At 48.7% G+C, this 19,321-nt stretch overlaps 1 protein-coding gene across 2 annotated transcripts; it reads right to left on the reverse strand.

Annotated features, from left to right (window-relative positions):
* Positions 1–260: 260 nt before the first annotated feature.
* Positions 261–14,724, reverse strand: il1rap (interleukin 1 receptor accessory protein). 2 transcript variants are annotated; one of them, XM_080459203.1, is made up of 12 exons: positions 14,168–14,724; positions 11,873–11,955; positions 7,881–8,076; positions 6,940–7,023; positions 4,646–4,871; positions 4,388–4,556; positions 3,970–4,041; positions 3,570–3,705; positions 3,112–3,260; positions 2,885–3,028; positions 2,524–2,667; positions 261–1,015 (listed from the first exon to the last, which is right to left on the reverse strand). In XM_080459203.1, coding segments are annotated over exons 1-12 (1,842 nt in total). In that variant the 5' UTR covers positions 14,170–14,724; the 3' UTR covers positions 261–578. The 2 variants fall into 2 exon arrangements, with proteins under 2 accessions (XP_080315329.1, XP_080315330.1); XM_080459204.1 differs by having other exon boundaries at positions 4,388–4,445; positions 14,168–14,289.
* Positions 14,725–19,321: the final 4,597 nt, after the last annotated feature.

The raw sequence follows: 19,321 nt of genomic DNA on the forward strand, positions 1-19,321 counted from the left end.
CTGTGTGAAGAAATGATAGAAAATGACTTTACAGTCCTGAAGTCAGTTCAGGTCTTCATGGCGAGCGCGTCGGGTACTTTAGTAATCCAACAATGTAGCTTTAAGCATCGTGCTAAGCTACGACACAGCCATTAGCCATTAGCTCGCCTCTCTCCAGGCTACCTAGCATAGCGTGTTGAAAGTATTACCGATGAATAAAATAGAATAATTGTCCAAACACAAATGAAAATGCAGAAAAAAAAAGACAGACTGTGATGAAATCCATGAAAAATAGATTTATTAAAAACAAATGTCGTAAACGGAGAAATAAAGTGCAGGTGAAGTTTTCACATCGTCAAGAGGAATTAAAATATAATCTGATGAAATTAATGGAAATACTTGGATTCCTGAACCACAGAGCTGCTAATGATGCTAACGGCTGTAGCATGGTGCTCGCAGCTGTAGCATGTTGCTAATTGCCGTAGCATGTTGCTAATTGCTGTAGCATGGTGCTAACCTCTGTAGCATGGTGCTAACCTCTGTAGCATGGTGCTAACGGCTGTAGCCAGGAGCTAACGGCAGTGGTGGGTGGTTCCGGGCTACGCGGCGCAGTTCAGAACCTGGTCTGGGTTCTTGTGGGTGTTGCTGATCAGGCCTGTTTGGGAGCTGGTGCTATTCTGACTCAGCAGCCGGAGCAACGTCTTATTGGCCCCGCCCTCCTTCCCCCCGCTCCTCACGGGTAGCTCCACCCGCAGCCTCTTCCAGAAGTGTGACGTTAGCTCCCGGGACTCGTCGCCGCGCCACCGGACCAGCGCCAGAGCCATGCGGGCCTGCCGCAGCTCCCGGACCCACACTCGGTGCCGCAACGGCCGGTACTGGACCAGGATGACCCGCAGGTGGCCCCCCAGCGCCATGCCGTCCAGCCCCGCCTTCAGCTCCAGCAGCGCCTGTGACCCCCGCGACGCATAGCCGGGGCTAATCACCACCAGGAGGCGCCGGCTGCGAGCCACGAAACCCAGAGTCTCATCGGTGATGGCTGCAGGACAGGAGGTGTGGGTGGGTGGAGGGGTGAATGAGGAGGGTGAAGGGGTGAATGGGGGGGGGGTGGAGGGGTGAATGAGGAGGGTGAAGGGGGGTGGAAGAGTGAAGGGAGGGTGGAGGGGTGAATGAGGAGGGTGAAGGGGGGAATGGAGGGGTGAATGGGGGGGGGGGGTGGAGGGGTGAATGAGGAGGGTGAAGGGGGGTGGAAGAGTGAAGGGGGGGTGGAGGGGTGAATGAGGAGTGTGAAGGGGGGAATGGAGGGGTGAATGGGGGGGGGTGGAGGGGTGAATGAGGAGGGTGAAGGGGGGTGGAAGAGTGAATGGAGGGGTGGAGGGGTGAATGAGGAGGGTGAAGGGGGGCGGAAGAGTGAAGGGGGGGTGGAGGGGTGAATGAGGAGGGTGAAGGAAGGGATGGAGGGGTGAATGGGGGGGGATGGAGGGGTGAATGAGGAGGGTGAATGGGGGGGTGGAGGGGTGAATGAGGAGGGTGAAGGGTGGGGTGGAGGGGTGAATGAGGAGGGTGAAGGGTGGGGTGGAGGGGTGAATGAGGAGGGTGAATGGGGGGATGGAGGGGTGAATGAGGAGGGTGAAGGGTGGGATGGAGGGGTGAATGAGGAGGGTGAAGGGTGGGGTGGAGGGGTGAATGAGGAGGGTGAATGGGGGGATGGAGGGGTGAATGAGGAGGGTGAAGGGTGGGATGGAGGGGTGAATGAGGAGGGTGAAGGGTGGGATGGAGGGGTGAATGAGGAGGGTGAATGGGGGGATGGAGGGGTGAATGAGGAGGGTGAAGGGTGGGATGGAGGGGTGAATGAGGAGGGTGAAGGGTGGGATGGAGGGGTGAATGAGGAGGGTGAAGGGTGGGATGGAGGGGTGAATGAGGAGGGTGAATGGGGGGATGGAGGGGTGAATGAGGAGGGTGAAGGGTGGGATGGAGGGGTGAATGAGGAGGGTGAAGGGGGGAATGGAGGGGTGAATGGGGGGGGTGGAGGGGTGAATGAGGAGGGTGAAGGGGGGTGGAAGAGTGAAGGGGGGGTGGAGGGGTGAATGAGGGAAGGATAAAATGATAAATAGAAGAATGATGGCAGCAGTATTGAATGAATGGATGAATGGTTTCTGGTTCATGTGCAGCAGCAGCACCTGAACACTAAAGACTCCTGACATCAGGAGGAGAAACAAGTGATCAGAGGAACTGCAGAGTACAGAGAGTAATCAGAGTACTCTGAGTACAGGTACATCAAGTCAGGGCAGGAGAGATTGGAGAAGAGAAGAAAATACCACATGTAGTACATGAGACTGGAGGAGGAGGCTGACGGGAAAAGGAGAGGAACTACTTATAGAAGTAGCAGTATGAGTAACAGTACAAGTAGCAGTAGCAGTACGAGGAGCAGAACAAGGAGTAGGAGTAATAGTGGTAGTACTAGTGTGGGTACTGCAGTATGAATATGTACAACTGTCTGTGTGTGTGTGTGTGTGTGTGTGTGTGTGTGTGTGTGTGTGTACTCACTCCCTCCAGGCAGACTGTCTCTGTCGAAGATACACACTGAGTATCCTAGTTCATTCTCCAGAACCGTACGAAGAGTTGACAGAACAAAGTTCTCCTCCTCACTGTTCCTCGCATACGAGATGTAAACATCGTACTCCTTATCGTCTGGAACACACACACACACACACACACACACACACACACACACACACACACACACACACACACACACACACACACACACACACACACACACACACACACACACACACACACACACACACACACACACACACACACACACACAGTGAGGCACGGTGGAGGCAGCATCATGCAGCTCCATCCCTACAGTGAGGCACGGTGGAGGCAGCATCATTCTCACCAGTGTGCCCCTCGTCGGAGCCGAACCAGGAGCGGTAGAGCAGCAGCAGCTCCAGCCAGAAGACGTGATAGACGACAAAGAGCAGCAGCATCAGGACCAGAGTCACACCCAGACCACAACCCAGCTCCACCGAGGGCAGGGACCCTGAACACACCAGAGTCACACTGAGCACCGAGCGCCGGGCACGGAGCAGTGAGCAGTGAGCAGTGAGCAGTGAGCACACGCACCCTCCTCCTCCAGCTGGGCTCGGCGGCTCTCGAAGCCTCTCTGGTTCCTCACGGAGCAGTTGAACTCTCGGTCGAGGTCTCTGGAGGAGAAGGGTTGGACCAGCAGGACGTTCTCCACCGTCCGGTCCCCGAAGTCGTAGAGAACCTCGCTGGAACCAGGGTCAACGTTAACTCACATTGTAGTGTAAACACAGCGTTACAAACTGAACTAGAACCTGAGAGGAACCAGACTAGAACCTGAGAGGAATCTGACTAGAACCTTAGAGGAATCTGACTAGAACCTTAGAGGAACCAGACTAGAACCTTAGAGGAACCAGACTAGAACCTTCGAGGAATCTGACTAGAACCTTAGAGGAACCTGACTAGAACCTGAGAGGAATCTGACTAGAACCTTCGAGGAACCTGACTAGAACCTTAGAGGCACATGAGAGGAACCTGACTAGAACCTCAGTCTCCACCTGCTGGTCTGACTGAAGCGCTGATGATCCGGCAGCTTGTCCAGCATCTTCCCGTCCACCGTCCACCTGATCTCCATCCAGGGACTCTCCAGGATCACCGGGAAGAGAGCTCTGCAGACCAGACGCACCTCGGAGCCTGAACACACACACACACACACACACACACACACACACACACACACACACACACACACACACACACACACACACACACACACACACACACACACACACACACACACACACACACACACACACACACACACACACACACACACACACACACACACACACACACACACACACACACGTTATAAAGTTGGGAAGAGTTTCGTTCTCTTCTGGATTCATCAGTTTGCTAAAAGAAAAAGCTTTAATCTGTAATCTAATCTCATCGTACCGGTTCTGACGCTGATCAGCTCGTCTGAGGCCGGACGCAGGATGCTGGGTTCTTTAGGCAGCGAGGACGAGTCTGAGGGAACAAACAGAGTGAGAGAGTGAGAGAGAGAGAGAGAGAGAGAGAGAGAGACAGACAGACAGAGAGAGCGAGAGAGAGAGAGAGCGAGAGAGAGAGGGAGAGACAGACAGAGAGAGCGAGAGAGAGAGAGGGAGAGAGAGACAGACAGACAGAGAGAGCGAGAGAGAGAGAGAGCGAGAGAGAGAGAGACAGACAGAGAGAGCGAGAGAGAGAGAGGGAGAGAGAGACAGACAGACAGAGAGAGAGAGAGACAGACAGACAGACAGACAGACAGAGAGAGCGAGCGAGAGCGAGAGCGAGAGCGAGAGAGAGAGAGAGAGAGAGAGAGAGATGCACTCACACACGGCGGTGACGTTGATGATCCTGGTGAAGTTCAGGGACTTTCCTCCTCTCTGGAACTGAACGTAGCAGAAGTACAAACCCTGATAAGGAACCAACATGTTGTGGAACCGGAGGCTGGTTCCTTCCTGTTGCCAGTCACTGTTCCAGAACGGGTACCGTCTGCACCTCTGACACACACACACACACACACGAGATTGACTGATCGATCAATCGGTTGATTGACACTGATCAGCGCGGCGACGCCGAGTCGTCTTACCGACTGCGCTCGGTTGACGTGGTACCAGGTGACGCTGGGCGGGCCGTCGGACATCTTGACGGCGTCTCTCAGATCGGGACACTCCAGCGTCTCGACCCCCTGCAGATAGATCTGTACGTCCTTCGGCGCCACGGCGGCCGGCGGCTCGCAGGCGGAGCCTCGCAACACGTTGTCCCGCCGCAGCACGCTCAGCTGCATGGCGATCTTACTGCAGGACGACTTGTTCCTGCAGGTCAGAGGTCAAACAGACCTGTTGGTACCAGTTCCCTTATCAGTTCTGACTGGTTACCAGTTCCCAGATCATTTCTCACTGGTTACCAGTTACTAGTTCAGTTCTGACTGCTTACCAGATCATTTCTGACTGGTTACCAATTCCCAGATCATTTCTGACTAGTTACCAGTTACCAGATCAGTTCTGACTGGTTACCAGTTCCATTATCATTTCTGACTGGTTACCAGATAATTTCTGACTAGTTACCAGTTCCCAGATCATTTCTGCCTAGTTACCAGATCAGTTCTGACTGGTTATCAGTTACCAGATCAGTTCTGACTGGTTACCAGTTCCCTTATCATTTCTGACTAGTTACCAGTTAACAGATCAGTTCTGAGTGGTTATCAGTTACCAGATAAGTTCTGACTAGTTACCAGTTACCAGATCATTTCTGACTGGTTACCAGTTCCCTTATCATTTCTGACTAGTTACCAGTCGCCAGTTCATTTCTGACTGGTTACCAGTTCCCTTATCATTTCTGACTAGTTACCAGTTACCAGATCATTTCTGAGTGGTTACCAGTTCCCTTATCATTTCTGAGTGGTTATCAGTCACTAGATAATTTCTGACTGGTTACCAGTTCCCTTATCATTTCTGACTAGATATCAGTCGCCAGTTCATTTCTGACTGGTTGCCAGTTCATTTCTGACTGGTTACCAATTCCCAGATCATTTCTGACTAATTACCAGTTACCAGATCAGTTCTGACTGGTTACCAGATCATTTCTGACTAGTTACCAGTTCATTTCTGACTAGTTACCAGTTAACAGATCAGTTCTGACTGGTTACCAGTTCCCTTATCATTTCTGACTGGTTACCAGTTCCCTTATCATTTCTGACTGGTTACCAGTTACTAGATCAGTTCTGACTGGTTACCAGTTCCCTTATCATTTCTGAGTAGTTACCAGTCACTAGATAATTTCTGACTGGTTACCAGTTCCCTTATCATTTCTGACTAGTTACCAGTCGCCAGTTCATTTCTGACTGGTTACCAGTTCCCTTATCATTTCTGACTGGTTACCAGTTACTAGATCAGTTCTGACTGGTTACCAGTTCCCTTATCATTTCTGAGTGGTTACCAGTCACTAGATAATTTCTAACTGGTTACCAGTTCCCTTATCATTTCTGAGTGGTTACCAGTCACTAGTTCATTTCTGACTGGTTACCAGTTCCCTTATCATTTCTGACTGGTTACCAGTTACTAGATCAGTTCTGACTGGTTACCAGTTCCCTTATCATTTCTGAGTGGTTACCAGTCACTAGATAATTTCTGACTGGTTACCAGTTCCCTTATCATTTCTGAGTGGTTACCAGTCACTAGATAATTTCTAACTGGTTACCAGTTCCCTTATCATTTCTGAGTGGTTACCAGTCACTAGATAATTTCTAACTGGTTACCAGTTCCCTTATCATTTCTGAGTGGTTACCAGTCACTAGATAATTTCTGACTGGTTACCAGTTACCAGATCAGTTCTGATTGGTTATGGTGTTTCCTGGTGATGAGAAACAGTCAGAACTGGGACAGAGACTTTGTTTCTCAGAAGAGGATGATGAAGACGATCCACAGGAAGCAGGAAGTGACTCATGACCACAGGAAGTGGAAAGAAGATCAGCATCTTCACCTACGCAGTGTTTCCGTGTTGTTCTCACTTGTTTTCCGCACACACACACACACACACACACACACACACACACACACACACACACACACACACACACACACACACACACACACACACACACACACACACACACACACACACACACACACACACACACACACACACACACACACACACACACACACACACACACACACACACACACACACACACACACACACACACACTTTAGCTGATTAACTGAGGACGAGCTGCAGCGAGGAGCCAGAAGCTTCAGGTTCAGCTCCCACTCAGGACACACCTCATTATTCATGCTATGATTCGTGTGTGTGTGTGTGTGTGTGTGTGTGTGTGTGTGTGTGTGTGTGTGTGTGTGTGTGTGTGTGTGTGTGTGTGTGTTACCTCAGCATGCAGATGTACTGTCCGCTGTCGTCGCACTGAGCCGGCTGCAGCCAGAGTCTCTCTTTGTCTTTACTGAGTCGTGAGCTGCAAGAAAGCAACATCTCCATTACTATTACTATTACTCCTCCTTCTCCAGCAGTAACGAGTTCAACAAGCTAAACAGATAAAAGAGTGAATGACTGAACATCTGGATCTGCAGGAGGAACATCTGCAGAGTTATGAGTCATCAAACGTAAAAAAAAACCATCATTGGACTCGTCTCTGTTGGTTCTCAATCTTTAAAACACCTGCTTCAAAATGACTGAACTCAGGTGTTCTCCAGGTGTGAGGAGGAGAACAGAGGAGTTAACAGGTGTTCTCCAGGTGTGAGGAGCAGAACAGAGGAGTTAACAGGTGTTCACCAGGTGTGAGGAGGCGAACAGAGGAGTTAACAGGTGTTCTCCAGGTGTGAGGAGCAGAACAGAGGAGTTAACAGGTGTTCTCCAGGTGTGAGGAGCAGAACAGAGGAGTTAACAGGTGTTCTCCAGGTGTGAGGAGGAGAACAGAGGAGTTAACAGGTGTTCACCAGGTGTGAGGAGGCGAACAGAGGAGTTAACAGGTGTTCACCAGGTGTGAGGAGGCGAACAGAGGAGTTAACAGGTGTTCTCCAGGTGTGAGGAGCAGAACAGAGGAGTTAACAGGTGTTCTCCAGGTGTGAGGAGCAGAACAGAGGAGTTAACAGGTGTTCTCCAGGTGTGAGGAGAACAGAGGAGTTAACAGGTGTTCTCCAGGTGTGAGGAGGCGAACAGAGGAGTTAACAGGTGTTCTCCAGGTGTGAGGAGGAGAACAGAGGAGTTAACAGGTGTTCTCCAGGTGTGAGGAGAACAGAGGAGTTAACAGGTGTGAGGAGAACAGAGGAGTTAACAGGTGTTCTCCAGGTGTGAGGAGAACAGAGGAGTTACCTGTGAGCGATGGGCTGCTCTAGGTCGTGGCCCTCAGGCCGGCGGTACCAGAACAGGTTGTGTCCGGCGCTCTGGGTGGAGGTGTAGTTGTAGACCGATGGGTGAGAGAAGAGCGGGCAGGAGAGCCAGCCGGCCTCCCCCTCCAGGACGGAGACCGCCGCCTCCCCCGCCTCCCCCCAGTCGTAACACATGGACTCTGACAGACAGAGACAGAGACAGAGAGAGAGACAGACAGAGACAGAGAGAGAGAGACAGAGACAGAGAGAGAGAGAGAGAGAGCAGAACACCAGCCTCAGTACTGCAGCTTGTGGTGTTCCTCAGGGTTCAGTCCTGGGTTCCTCATTTGAACCATCTCTGTCATTTTCTGCGGTTTTACAGTCGTCTGTCAAAATAAAGTGGTTGATGGAACATTTCCAGATAAGTACAGGAAGTTAAACTAACTTCTTCTCACAATTTCTATTGTTGTACATCTCAAGACGCTGATCTCTTCATTCAGGAGATCCTCCACATGCTGGTGTGTGAGGAACCTGAGGTGGTGTGTGAGGAACCTGAGCTGGTGTGTGAGGAACCTGAGCTGGTGTGTGAGGAACCTGAGGAGGTGTGTGAGGAACCTGAGGAACCTGAGGTGGTGTGTGAGGAACCTGAGCTGGTGTGTGAGGAACCTGAGGTGGTGTGTGAGGAACCTGAGCTGGTGTGTGAGGAACCTGAGCTGGTGTGTGAGGAACCTGAGGTGGTGTGTGAGGAACCTGAGCTGGTGTGTGAGGAACCTGAGGTGGTGTGTGAGGAACCTGAGCTGGTGTGTGAGGAACCTGAGGAACCTGAGGTGGTGTGTGAGGAACCTGAGGAACCTGAGCTGGTGTGTGAGGAACCTGAGGAACCTGAGCTGGTGTGTGAGGAACCTGAGCTGGTGTGTGAGGAACCTGAGCTGGTGTGTGAGGAACCTGAGCTGGTGTGTGAGGAACCTGAGCTGGTGTGTGAGGAACCTGAGCTGGTGTTTCTTCTTCAACGGCTCAAGTGAAAATGCAGCGTTTTTGCATTTTTGTCCCAGAAAAGCGTCACGTTTTCATGGAAACACAGAAAAAAATGATAGTTTCCATGTTGGTCCACTAGGTGGCACTGCTGTTAGTTTTAGTACTGAAAACACACACACACACACACACACACACACACACACACACACACACACACACACACACACACACACACACACACACACACACACACACACACACACACACACACACACACACACACACACACACACACACACACACACACACACAGAGTGTTTGTAGATAGTAGTATTTTCTAGTGTCTCTCGTACTCCATTGCCATGGAAAAACCACCCAGAGACTCAAACCATCCAGAGACTCAAACCACCCAGAGACTCAAACCATCCAGAGACTCAAACCACCCAGAGACTCAAACCACCCAGAGACTCAAACCACCCAGAGACTCAAACCATCCAGAGACTCAAACCATCCAGAGACTCAAACCACCCAGAGACTCAAACCATCCAGAGACTCAAACCACCCAGAGACTCAAACCATCCAGAGACTCAAACCATCCACTTCATGCGTGGCGGTCGGTAGGTCGGTGGTTTGCAGTCATGAGCAGAGGATTTTTATTGTTTTCGAGCTGCAGTGACGGTAAAACGTGCAGATCGACTGCAGGAGAAGGAAGGATGATGTGAGAGCTGGGAGGTGGAGGGATGGAGGTATTAGTGTGAATGGATGGATAGAAAGTGGAGGAGCGAGGGAGGGAGGGCAGGAGAGGGGGGTGCTGGGGAAGGTTTTAATAGAAAGACGAATCTTCTGGCTGGGAAAACCTGACAGGTCAATTACCAACACACACACTGAATCCCCACCGCCGCTGCGGTGGAGGGAGCCGCCATTAATCCTGCGCTCAGAGCCAGCGGGGCGGAACCCCTTCTCCAGCCGGTCCTCAACACCGGGCTCCGGACCGCAGACCCGCCGCTTCAGGGCTGGAACGTGAGCCACATCTGTCTGGAAGGACGAGGACAAAGTGTCGGACTGTAGGCCTGCTCCACCGCACCACCGGGTCGTGTGCAGATCGTACCACGAAAACAAGCTGAGGCGCCTGATATAATAAAGCTGAGTCATCAGCATGTGGCGTCCGTTCACGGTAGAGAACCCGGTGGACGGAGCCTCGCTGTCCTGTCTGCACAGAAATCCTGAAAACGTTTTGTCCTGTTTTCTGGTCAAAGCATTCGTTTGTGTTTCACGTCATTTCTATCGGTTAGCGAGTTGACGAAGTCGCCGTCAACACAGTCATCTGACAGTCGAATTTTATCTCAGGTCGTCATGACGACGGCCGTCCTTGAACCGTCAGACCAAAGATTCAGAGACAGCGCGTTAGCGGCGGTAACTGCAAACCAAACTAAATCGTTGAACGTCTACGTCTTCATGTATCGTTTCTGAACAGAGGAACGACAGGAAGTGACATCAGAGCAGAATGGAAGCCTCCGAGGAGGAGCAGCGGTTTGCACCTTGGCCTCACCAGGAGAAAAGCCTGGTTCGATTTCCAGTTCGGGGAGTTTGTGCATTAAGTTCAGTAGGTTTCCTGTCTGCCGTGAGCCGGCCGGGCTGAACTGGACCGGGCTGGATGAAGCTGGACAGGGACGGACCAAGCTGGACCGGGCTGGACTGAGCTGGACCGCGTTTCTGGAATTTACTTCCTGTTTGAAGATGCTTCCTCTGAAACTGGAAGAAAGAGGCTCGCAGGATTCAGGTTCCTGGGGCATCAGGAAGAAGACGAGTTCGAGCCTTTGTGTTGACGAGAAAGACAGAAACCCTGTCGTATGCTCGACCCGTCCCCTGGGTTTGTCCCCTCAGTTTGTCTCCTCGACCCGTCCCCTCAGTTCGTCTCCTCGACCCGTCCCCTGGGTTTGTCCCCTCAGTTCGTCTCCTCGACCCGTCCCCTGGGTTTGTCCCCTCAGTTCGTCTCCTCGACCCGTCCCTTGGGCTTGTCCCCTCAGTTCGTCTCCTCGACCCATCCCCTGGGTTCGTCCCCTCAGTTTGTCTCCTCGACCCATCCCCTGGGTTTGTCCCCTGGGTTCGTCCCCTCGACTCAACCATTTAAATCTCCTCCTCCTCCGATTCGGTCTCTCCAGAATCACGGTACCAGACCGTCACCAGGTTCCATCCTACTTCAACGACCTGCTGATGAGGTGGAGGTGAGGGAACATCCTCATCACTTTTATCATCAGCAACTGGACTGACCAGTCAGCGTGTGTGTAACTGGATTGATGGATTATCCTGAACTCTGCCCCTTCATTGCTAAAAACATTAATCTATGAAATCAATCAGAAGATCAAACTGTTTATCAGCTGGTGGTTCAACGTTTTGTCCAGTCAAATGAAGCCCCCCCCCCCGGAGGAAGAGGTGGATAAATCTCAGATGAAGCCCCCCCCCCCCGGAGGAAGAGGTGGATAAATCTCAGATGAAGCCCCCCCCCCCCCCCCCCCCCCCACCGGAGGAAGAGGTGGATAAAGCCCCCCACAGATTTCACGGTTTGCTGAGGAGGAGGACTAAGTGCTTGTTTTAACGAGGTCGTCCTCTCAGCAGTTTGATTCTCACATTAAAGCTTTAAATCAGAGGCGGACCTTCGTCCCGGAGCTCATCAGACAGAGATGCTCCTCTTCATCACCTTCATTGATTTCTGCTTCAACAGGACTCACACACATTACAGACCATCGCTTCCATCCCTCCATCATCCCTCCATCCCTCCCTCTGTCACTCCTCCTCCTCCTCCACTCAGTGGAGTCGCAGCTCAACCACCCGAGCCCGTTAAGATGAGAGCTGTGTGGAAGCAACGTCACATTTCCATGGAAAGAAAAAGGAAAGAAGAGAGACTCTACAAGTAGATAAGGATCCTTCATGTGTTCATGGTGGACGGCTGAAGGTGACTTCATGTCTTCACACATCTCTCTAAGGAGTTCCTTCCTCTTCCTGGTCCCGCCTGTCACTCACCTGTCAGGTCGCTGGATTGGTTGGCAGCTAGAGAAGCCCCGCCCACGAGGACGAGGAAGAGGAGGCTGCAGATGAAGGACGCCCTGCAGAGAGATGAAGAGCAGCATTCATCACTTCACAGGAAGATGAAGAAACACTAAACATCTGAGAGTGAATCTGAACGCTTCTTCTCCAACGTCATGAAGCGTTCTCACCATTTAGTTTAAAGAAAGAGAAAGAAAAGAGTTAAGAGGAGAAAGAAGAGGAGGAGGAGAAAGAAAAGAGGCAAGAGGAGAAAGAAGAGGAGGAGGAGAAAGAAAAGAGGCAAGAGGAGAAAGAAGAGGAGGAGGAGAAAGAAGAGGAGGAGGAGGAGAAAGAAAAGAGGCAAGAGGAGAAAGAAGAGGAGGAGGAGGAGAAAGAATGTGTCACAGTGGAGGATCAGGCAGAACTAGTCGATCCCAGGAGAGCCTCATCCATCACTGTGTGTGTGTGTGTGTGTGTGTGTGTGTGTGTGTGTGTGTGTGTGTGTGTGTGTGTGTGTGTGTGTGTTGTTCAAGCAGCTTTCACTTCTTTAGCGATGAATCAGTACCGACAACGAGAACGATTTCTTATCAGAAAGAACCAAGGCTTCGTTTCCACGGCAACCATTTCCTGTTAAAACGCTAAACCTTAGTGTTTTGGGTCAGTTTCCATGACAACGAAGCGCCGCTGAACTTTCACCCTTTCGCTTCCAACCGAGACTCTTCTCCATCACGTCCTCCACCAGTTCTCCATCACGTCCTCCACCAGTTCTCCATCACATTTTCCGCCAGTTCTCTTCCAAATTCTCCGGCAAGTTCTCCATCATGTTCTCTGTCACGATCCCTGCCCGTTCTCCGCCACGTTCTGTCACATTCTCCACCAGTTCTCCGTCACGTTATTTGCCACTTCTCCGTCACAATCCCTGCCAGTTCTCCATCACGTTCTCCGCCACTTCTCTGTCACGATCCCTGCCAGTTCTCCATCACGTTCTCCACCAGTTTGCCATCACGTTCTCCACCAGTTCCCCATCACGTTATTTGCCACTTCTCCGTCACAATCCCTGCCAGTTCTCCATCACGTTCTCCGCCACGATCCCTGCCCGTTCTCCGCCGCATTCTGTCACATTCTCCACCAGTTCTCCGTCATGTTATTTGCCACTTCTCCGTCACAATCCCTGCCAGTTCTCCATCACGTTCTCCACCAGTTCGCCGTCACGTTCTCCACCAGTTTGCCGTCACGTTCTCCACCAGTTCTCCATCACGTTCTCCACCAGTTTGCCGTCACGTTCTCCACCACGATCCCTGCCAGTTCTCCATCACGTTCTCCACCACGTTCTCCGTCATGTTCTCCACCAGTTCTCCGTCATGTTCTCCGCCACATTCTCCACCAGTTCTCCGCCACGTTCTCCAGCAGTTCTCCGTCATGTTCTCCGCCACATTCTCCACCAGTTCTCCGTCATGTTCTCCGCCACGTAGCTTCAGTGTGACAGTTTCCTGCTTTCAGAGCTTCTCACTGCATCCTGGGAGGTTATAGTGTTCATGCTGGTGAGGATGATGATGGTGATGAAGAGGCAGCCGGGCTGCAGCTTGCTTTCTGCTGATCACTGCAGAGTCCCCAAACTGACCTGATTGACTGTAATCTGATTACCAGAGCAGATCGATGGACACTCACTCTGAGAAATCTTCATCTTCTCATTTCAACGTACTTCGCTGGTTGTTGAATAAAACTGCATTAATCCGCTGATGACAATGATGATGATGATGATGATGATGATGATGAGGATGAATGTTAATAAATAAATCATCTTTCGCCGCCGCCTGTTCCTGATGCTCATTGATGACTGAAGTGATCGATATTTGGGATCGACAGCCGCTTGGTGTTTTCTGTTGGAGCCGCATTGTGGCCCGTGTCCAGATGATTGGACTGAAGTAGGTTTCAAATCTCACAACGTCTGTCTCGAGGCGGAAAAAACGTAAAATCCGCAAATCGGTTGTTTTTTAAACGAGGTTTCGCGGGCAGGATGCGGACCTGGAGGGAGAAGCGCCTCTGACCGGGGGCGCTTGTTTTAATCACCGGGACAAGAATGATAAAACACCGGAGCGACTTCAGGATTCACTGAATCAAACACACCCCACAACAACACAACAACACAACAACACACCCCACAACAACACAACAACACACCCCACAACAACACAACAACACAACAACACAACAACACACCCCACAACAACACAACAATACACTCCACCTTACGTGACGCGGAAGCGGCGACGCGAGACTCTGTGGACTTACATGGACGGCGGGTCCGGGAGGGCTTGTTGAGCGGGACGTCCCGGCTGAGGGGCGGGTGGGTGGGTCCGGGAGTCCCGGCTGCTCTCCGCCGCTGCTGCTGACTCACGGACTGGAGCAGCCGGTGATTAACGACCCGAGTCCGGCTGTAAATCACCGGAGGAGCTCCGGCGAGAGTCCCGCTGCTCCGGAGACGGTCCCCGGTCCCCGGTCCCGGGTTACAGCCGGTCCCGGGACGGCATGACGGGACGAACCGGCGGCTCTCGGACCGGAAGTGAGACGTTAAATAACAATAATGAGAAGAAAAAGAAGAAGAGCTGGAGGACTAAAGTCCAGCTGCTGAGGAGTTTCTGTGGTTATGTCGGAAGTTCAACTTCTGAGGTTTCTGGTTGAAGCTCCTCCTCCTCTTCCTCCTCCTCCTCTTCCTCATGATGAAACAGAGAGAAGCAGGTAATCAGTGACAATGAAGATTAATGTAAAAACAAACAAACAAAGTTCTGGTTCCTCAGGCCCAGTTTACACAACAACGATGCTCGAAGTGTGTGTGTGTGTGTGTGTGTGTGTGTGTGTGTGTGTGTGTGTGTGTGTGTGTGTACGCACGTGCAAAGACTATTTTAAACGCTGATGTGATGTCGCCCTCTGGTGGTTATTTTTGTTACAAAATGATCTATCTATCTATCTATCTATCTATCTTCTTTCTAATTGTCTCTACTTTTAGTTAATTCTTTAATGTTCTATTTGTTCTTTTTATTAAACACACTGACAGGAGTTACAACTGTAACAGAATTTTATCAACTAATTTATCACTGCTTGTTTACTTCAATCAAAGCTATACCTACAGTATGTGTTAAAATCAGTTCTCTAATTAAATAGGATCCTTTATCCAATCTGGTCTTTCTAAAAATGTCCTCATCGCATCGTATCACATCACATCGTATCACATCACATCACATCACATCACATCGTATCACATCACATCGTATCACATCACATCACATCACATCACATCGTATCACATCACATCGTATCACATCACATCGTATCACATCACATCGCATCGCATCGTATCACATCACATCACATCGTATCACATCACATCACATCGTATCACATCACATCACATCGTATCACATCACATCGTATCACATCACATCGTATCACATCACATCACATCGTATCACATCACATCACATCACATCGTATCACATCACATCGTATCACATCGTATCACATCACATCACATCACATCGTATCACATCACATCACATCGTATCACATCACATCACATCGTATCACATCGTATCACATCGTATCACATCACATCACATCGTATCACATCACATCACATCGTATCACATCACATCGTATCACATCACATCACATCGTATCACATCACATCGTATCACATCGTATCACATCACATCACATCACATCGTATCACATCACATCACATCACATCGTATCACATAACATCGTATCACATCGTATCACATCACATCGTATCACATCACATCACATCACATCGTATCACATCACATCGTATCACATCACATCACATCACATCGTATCACATCACATCGTATCACATCACATCACATCACATCGTATCACATCGTATCACATCACATCGTATCACATCGTATCACATCACATCACATCGTATCACATCACATCGTATCACATCACATCACATCACATCGTATCACATCACATCACATCACATCGTATCACATCACATCGTATCACATCACATCACATCACATCGTATCACATCACATCACATCACATCACATCACATCGTATCACATCACATCACATCGTATCACATCACATCACATCACATCACATCACATCACATCGTATCACATCACATCACATCACATCGTATCACATCACATCACATCACATCACATCGTATCACATCACATCACATCACATCACATCACATCGTATCACATCACATCACATCACATCGTATCACATCACATCACATCGTATCACATCACATCACATCGTATCACATCACATCACATCGTATCACATCACATCGTATCACATCACATCACATCACATCGTATCACATCACATCACATCACATCACATCGTATCACATCACATCACATCGTATCACATCACATCACATCACATCACATCACATCACATCACATCGTATCACATCACATCACATCACATTGTATCACATCACATCGTATCACATCACATCACATCACATCATATCACATCACATCGTATCACATCGTATCACATCACATCGTATCACATCACATCACATCGTATCGTATCACATCGTATCACATCGTATCACATCACATCGTATCACATCACATCACATCACATCGTATCACATCGTATCACATCACATCACATCGTATCGTATCACATCGTATCACATCACATCGTATCACATCACATCGTATCACACCACATCACATCGTATCACATCACATCACATCGTATCACATCACATCGTATCACACCACATCACATCGTATCACATCACATCACATCGTATCACATCACATCGTATCACATCACATCGTATCACACCACATCACATCGTATCACATCACATCACATCGTATCACAGCACATCACATCGTATCACATCACATCGTATCACATCACATCACATCGTATCACATCACATCGTATCACATCACATCACATCACATCGTATCACATCACATCGTATCACATCACATCGTATCACATCACATCACATCACATCACATCACATCGTATCACATCACATCACATCACATCGTATCACATCACATCACATCACATCGTATCACATCACATCGTATCACATCACATCACATCACATCGTATCACATCACATCACATCACATCGTATCACATCACATCGTATCACATCGTATCACATCACATCGTATCACATCACATCACATCACATCGTATCACATCACATCGTATCACATCACATCGTATCACATCGTATCACATCACATCGTATCACATCACATCACATCACATCACATCGTATCACATCACATCACATCGTATCACATCACATCGTATCACATCACATCACATCACATCGTATCACATCACATCGTATCACATCACATCGTATCACATCGTATCACATCACATCGTATCACATCACATCACATCACATCACATCGTATCACATCACATCGTATCACATCACATCACATCACATCGTATCACATCACATCATATCACATCACATCACATCGTATCACATCACATCGTATCACATCACATCACATCACATCGTATCACATCACATCACATCACATCGTATCACATCACATCACATCACATCACATCACATCACATCACATCGTATCACATCACATCGTATCACATCACATCGTATCACATCGTATCACATCACATCGTATCACATCACATCACATCACATCGTATCACATCACATCACATCGTATCACATCACATCACATCGTATCACATCACATCACATCACATCGTATCACATCACATCACATCACATCGTATCACATCACATCACATCGTATCACATCACATCACATCGTATCACATCACATCACATCACATCACATCGTATCACATCACATCACATCACATCACATCGTATCACATCACATCGTATCACATCACATCACATCGTATCACATCACATCACATCGTATCACATCACATCGTATCACATCACATCACATCGTATCACATCACATCACATCACATCGTATCACATCACATCACATCGCGTCACATCACATCACATCGTATCACATCACATCACATCACATCACATCACATCGTATCACATCACATCACATCGTATCACATCACATTGTATCACATCACATCACATCACATCGTATCGTATCACATCGTATCACATCACATCGTATCACATCACATCACATCGTATCACATCACATCGTATCACATCACATCGTATCACATCACATCACATCACATCGTATCACATCACATCGTATCACATCACATCGTATCACATCACATCACATCACATCGTATCGTATCACATCGTATCACATCACATCGTATCACATCACATCGTATCACATCACATCGTATCACACCACATCACATCGTATCACATCACATCGTATCACATCACATCGTATCACATCACATCGTATCACACCACATCACATCGTATCACATCACATCGTATCACATCACATCACATCACATCACATCGTATCACATCACATCGTATCACATCACATCACATCACATCACATCGTATCACATCACATCGTATCACATCACATCGTATCACATCACATCGCATCGCATCGTATCACATCACATCACATCGTATCACATCACATCACATCGTATCACATCACATCACATCGTATCACATCACATCGTATCACATCACATCGTATCACATCACATCACATCGTATCACATCACATCACATCACATCGTATCACATCACATCGTATCACATCGTATCACATCACATCACATCACATCGTATCACATCACATCACATCGTATCACATCACATCACATCGTATCACATCGTATCACATCGTATCACATCACATCACATCGTATCACATCACATCACATCGTATCACATCACATCGTATCACATCACATCACATCGTATCACATCACATCGTATCACATCGTATCACATCACATCACATCACATCGTATCACATCACATCACATCACATCGTATCACATAACATCGTATCACATCGTATCACATCACATCGTATCACATCACATCACATCACATCGTATCACATCACATCGTATCACATCACATCACATCACATCGTATCACATCACATCGTATCACATCACATCACATCACATCGTATCACATCGTATCACATCACATCGTATCACATCGTATCACATCACATCACATCGTATCACATCACATCGTATCACATCACATCACATCACATCGTATCACATCACATCACATCACATCGTATCACATCACATCGTATCACATCACATCACATCACATCGTATCACATCACATCACATCACATCACATCACATCGTATCACATCACATCACATCGTATCACATCACATCACATCACATCACATCACATCACATCGTATCACATCACATCACATCACATCGTATCACATCACA

The sequence above is a fragment of the Lipophrys pholis genome (genome assembly GCF_963383615.2).
Source record: "Lipophrys pholis genome assembly, chromosome: 3".
Lineage (NCBI taxonomy): Eukaryota > Metazoa > Chordata > Actinopteri > Blenniiformes > Blenniidae > Lipophrys > Lipophrys pholis.

What these genes read in the sequence shown, in the direction of transcription:
- il1rap (XM_080459203.1), bottom strand. An exon ending in ACGTCAACCGAGCGCAGTCG is followed by an intron (nt 4,557 to 4,645) that starts GTAAGACGACTC and finishes TGTGTGTGTCAG; the next exon opens with AGGTGCAGACGGTACCCGTT. An exon ending in GCTGATCAGCGTCAGAACCG is followed by an intron (nt 3,706 to 3,969) that starts GTACGATGAGAT and finishes GTGTGTGTTCAG; the next exon opens with GCTCCGAGGTGCGTCTGGTC.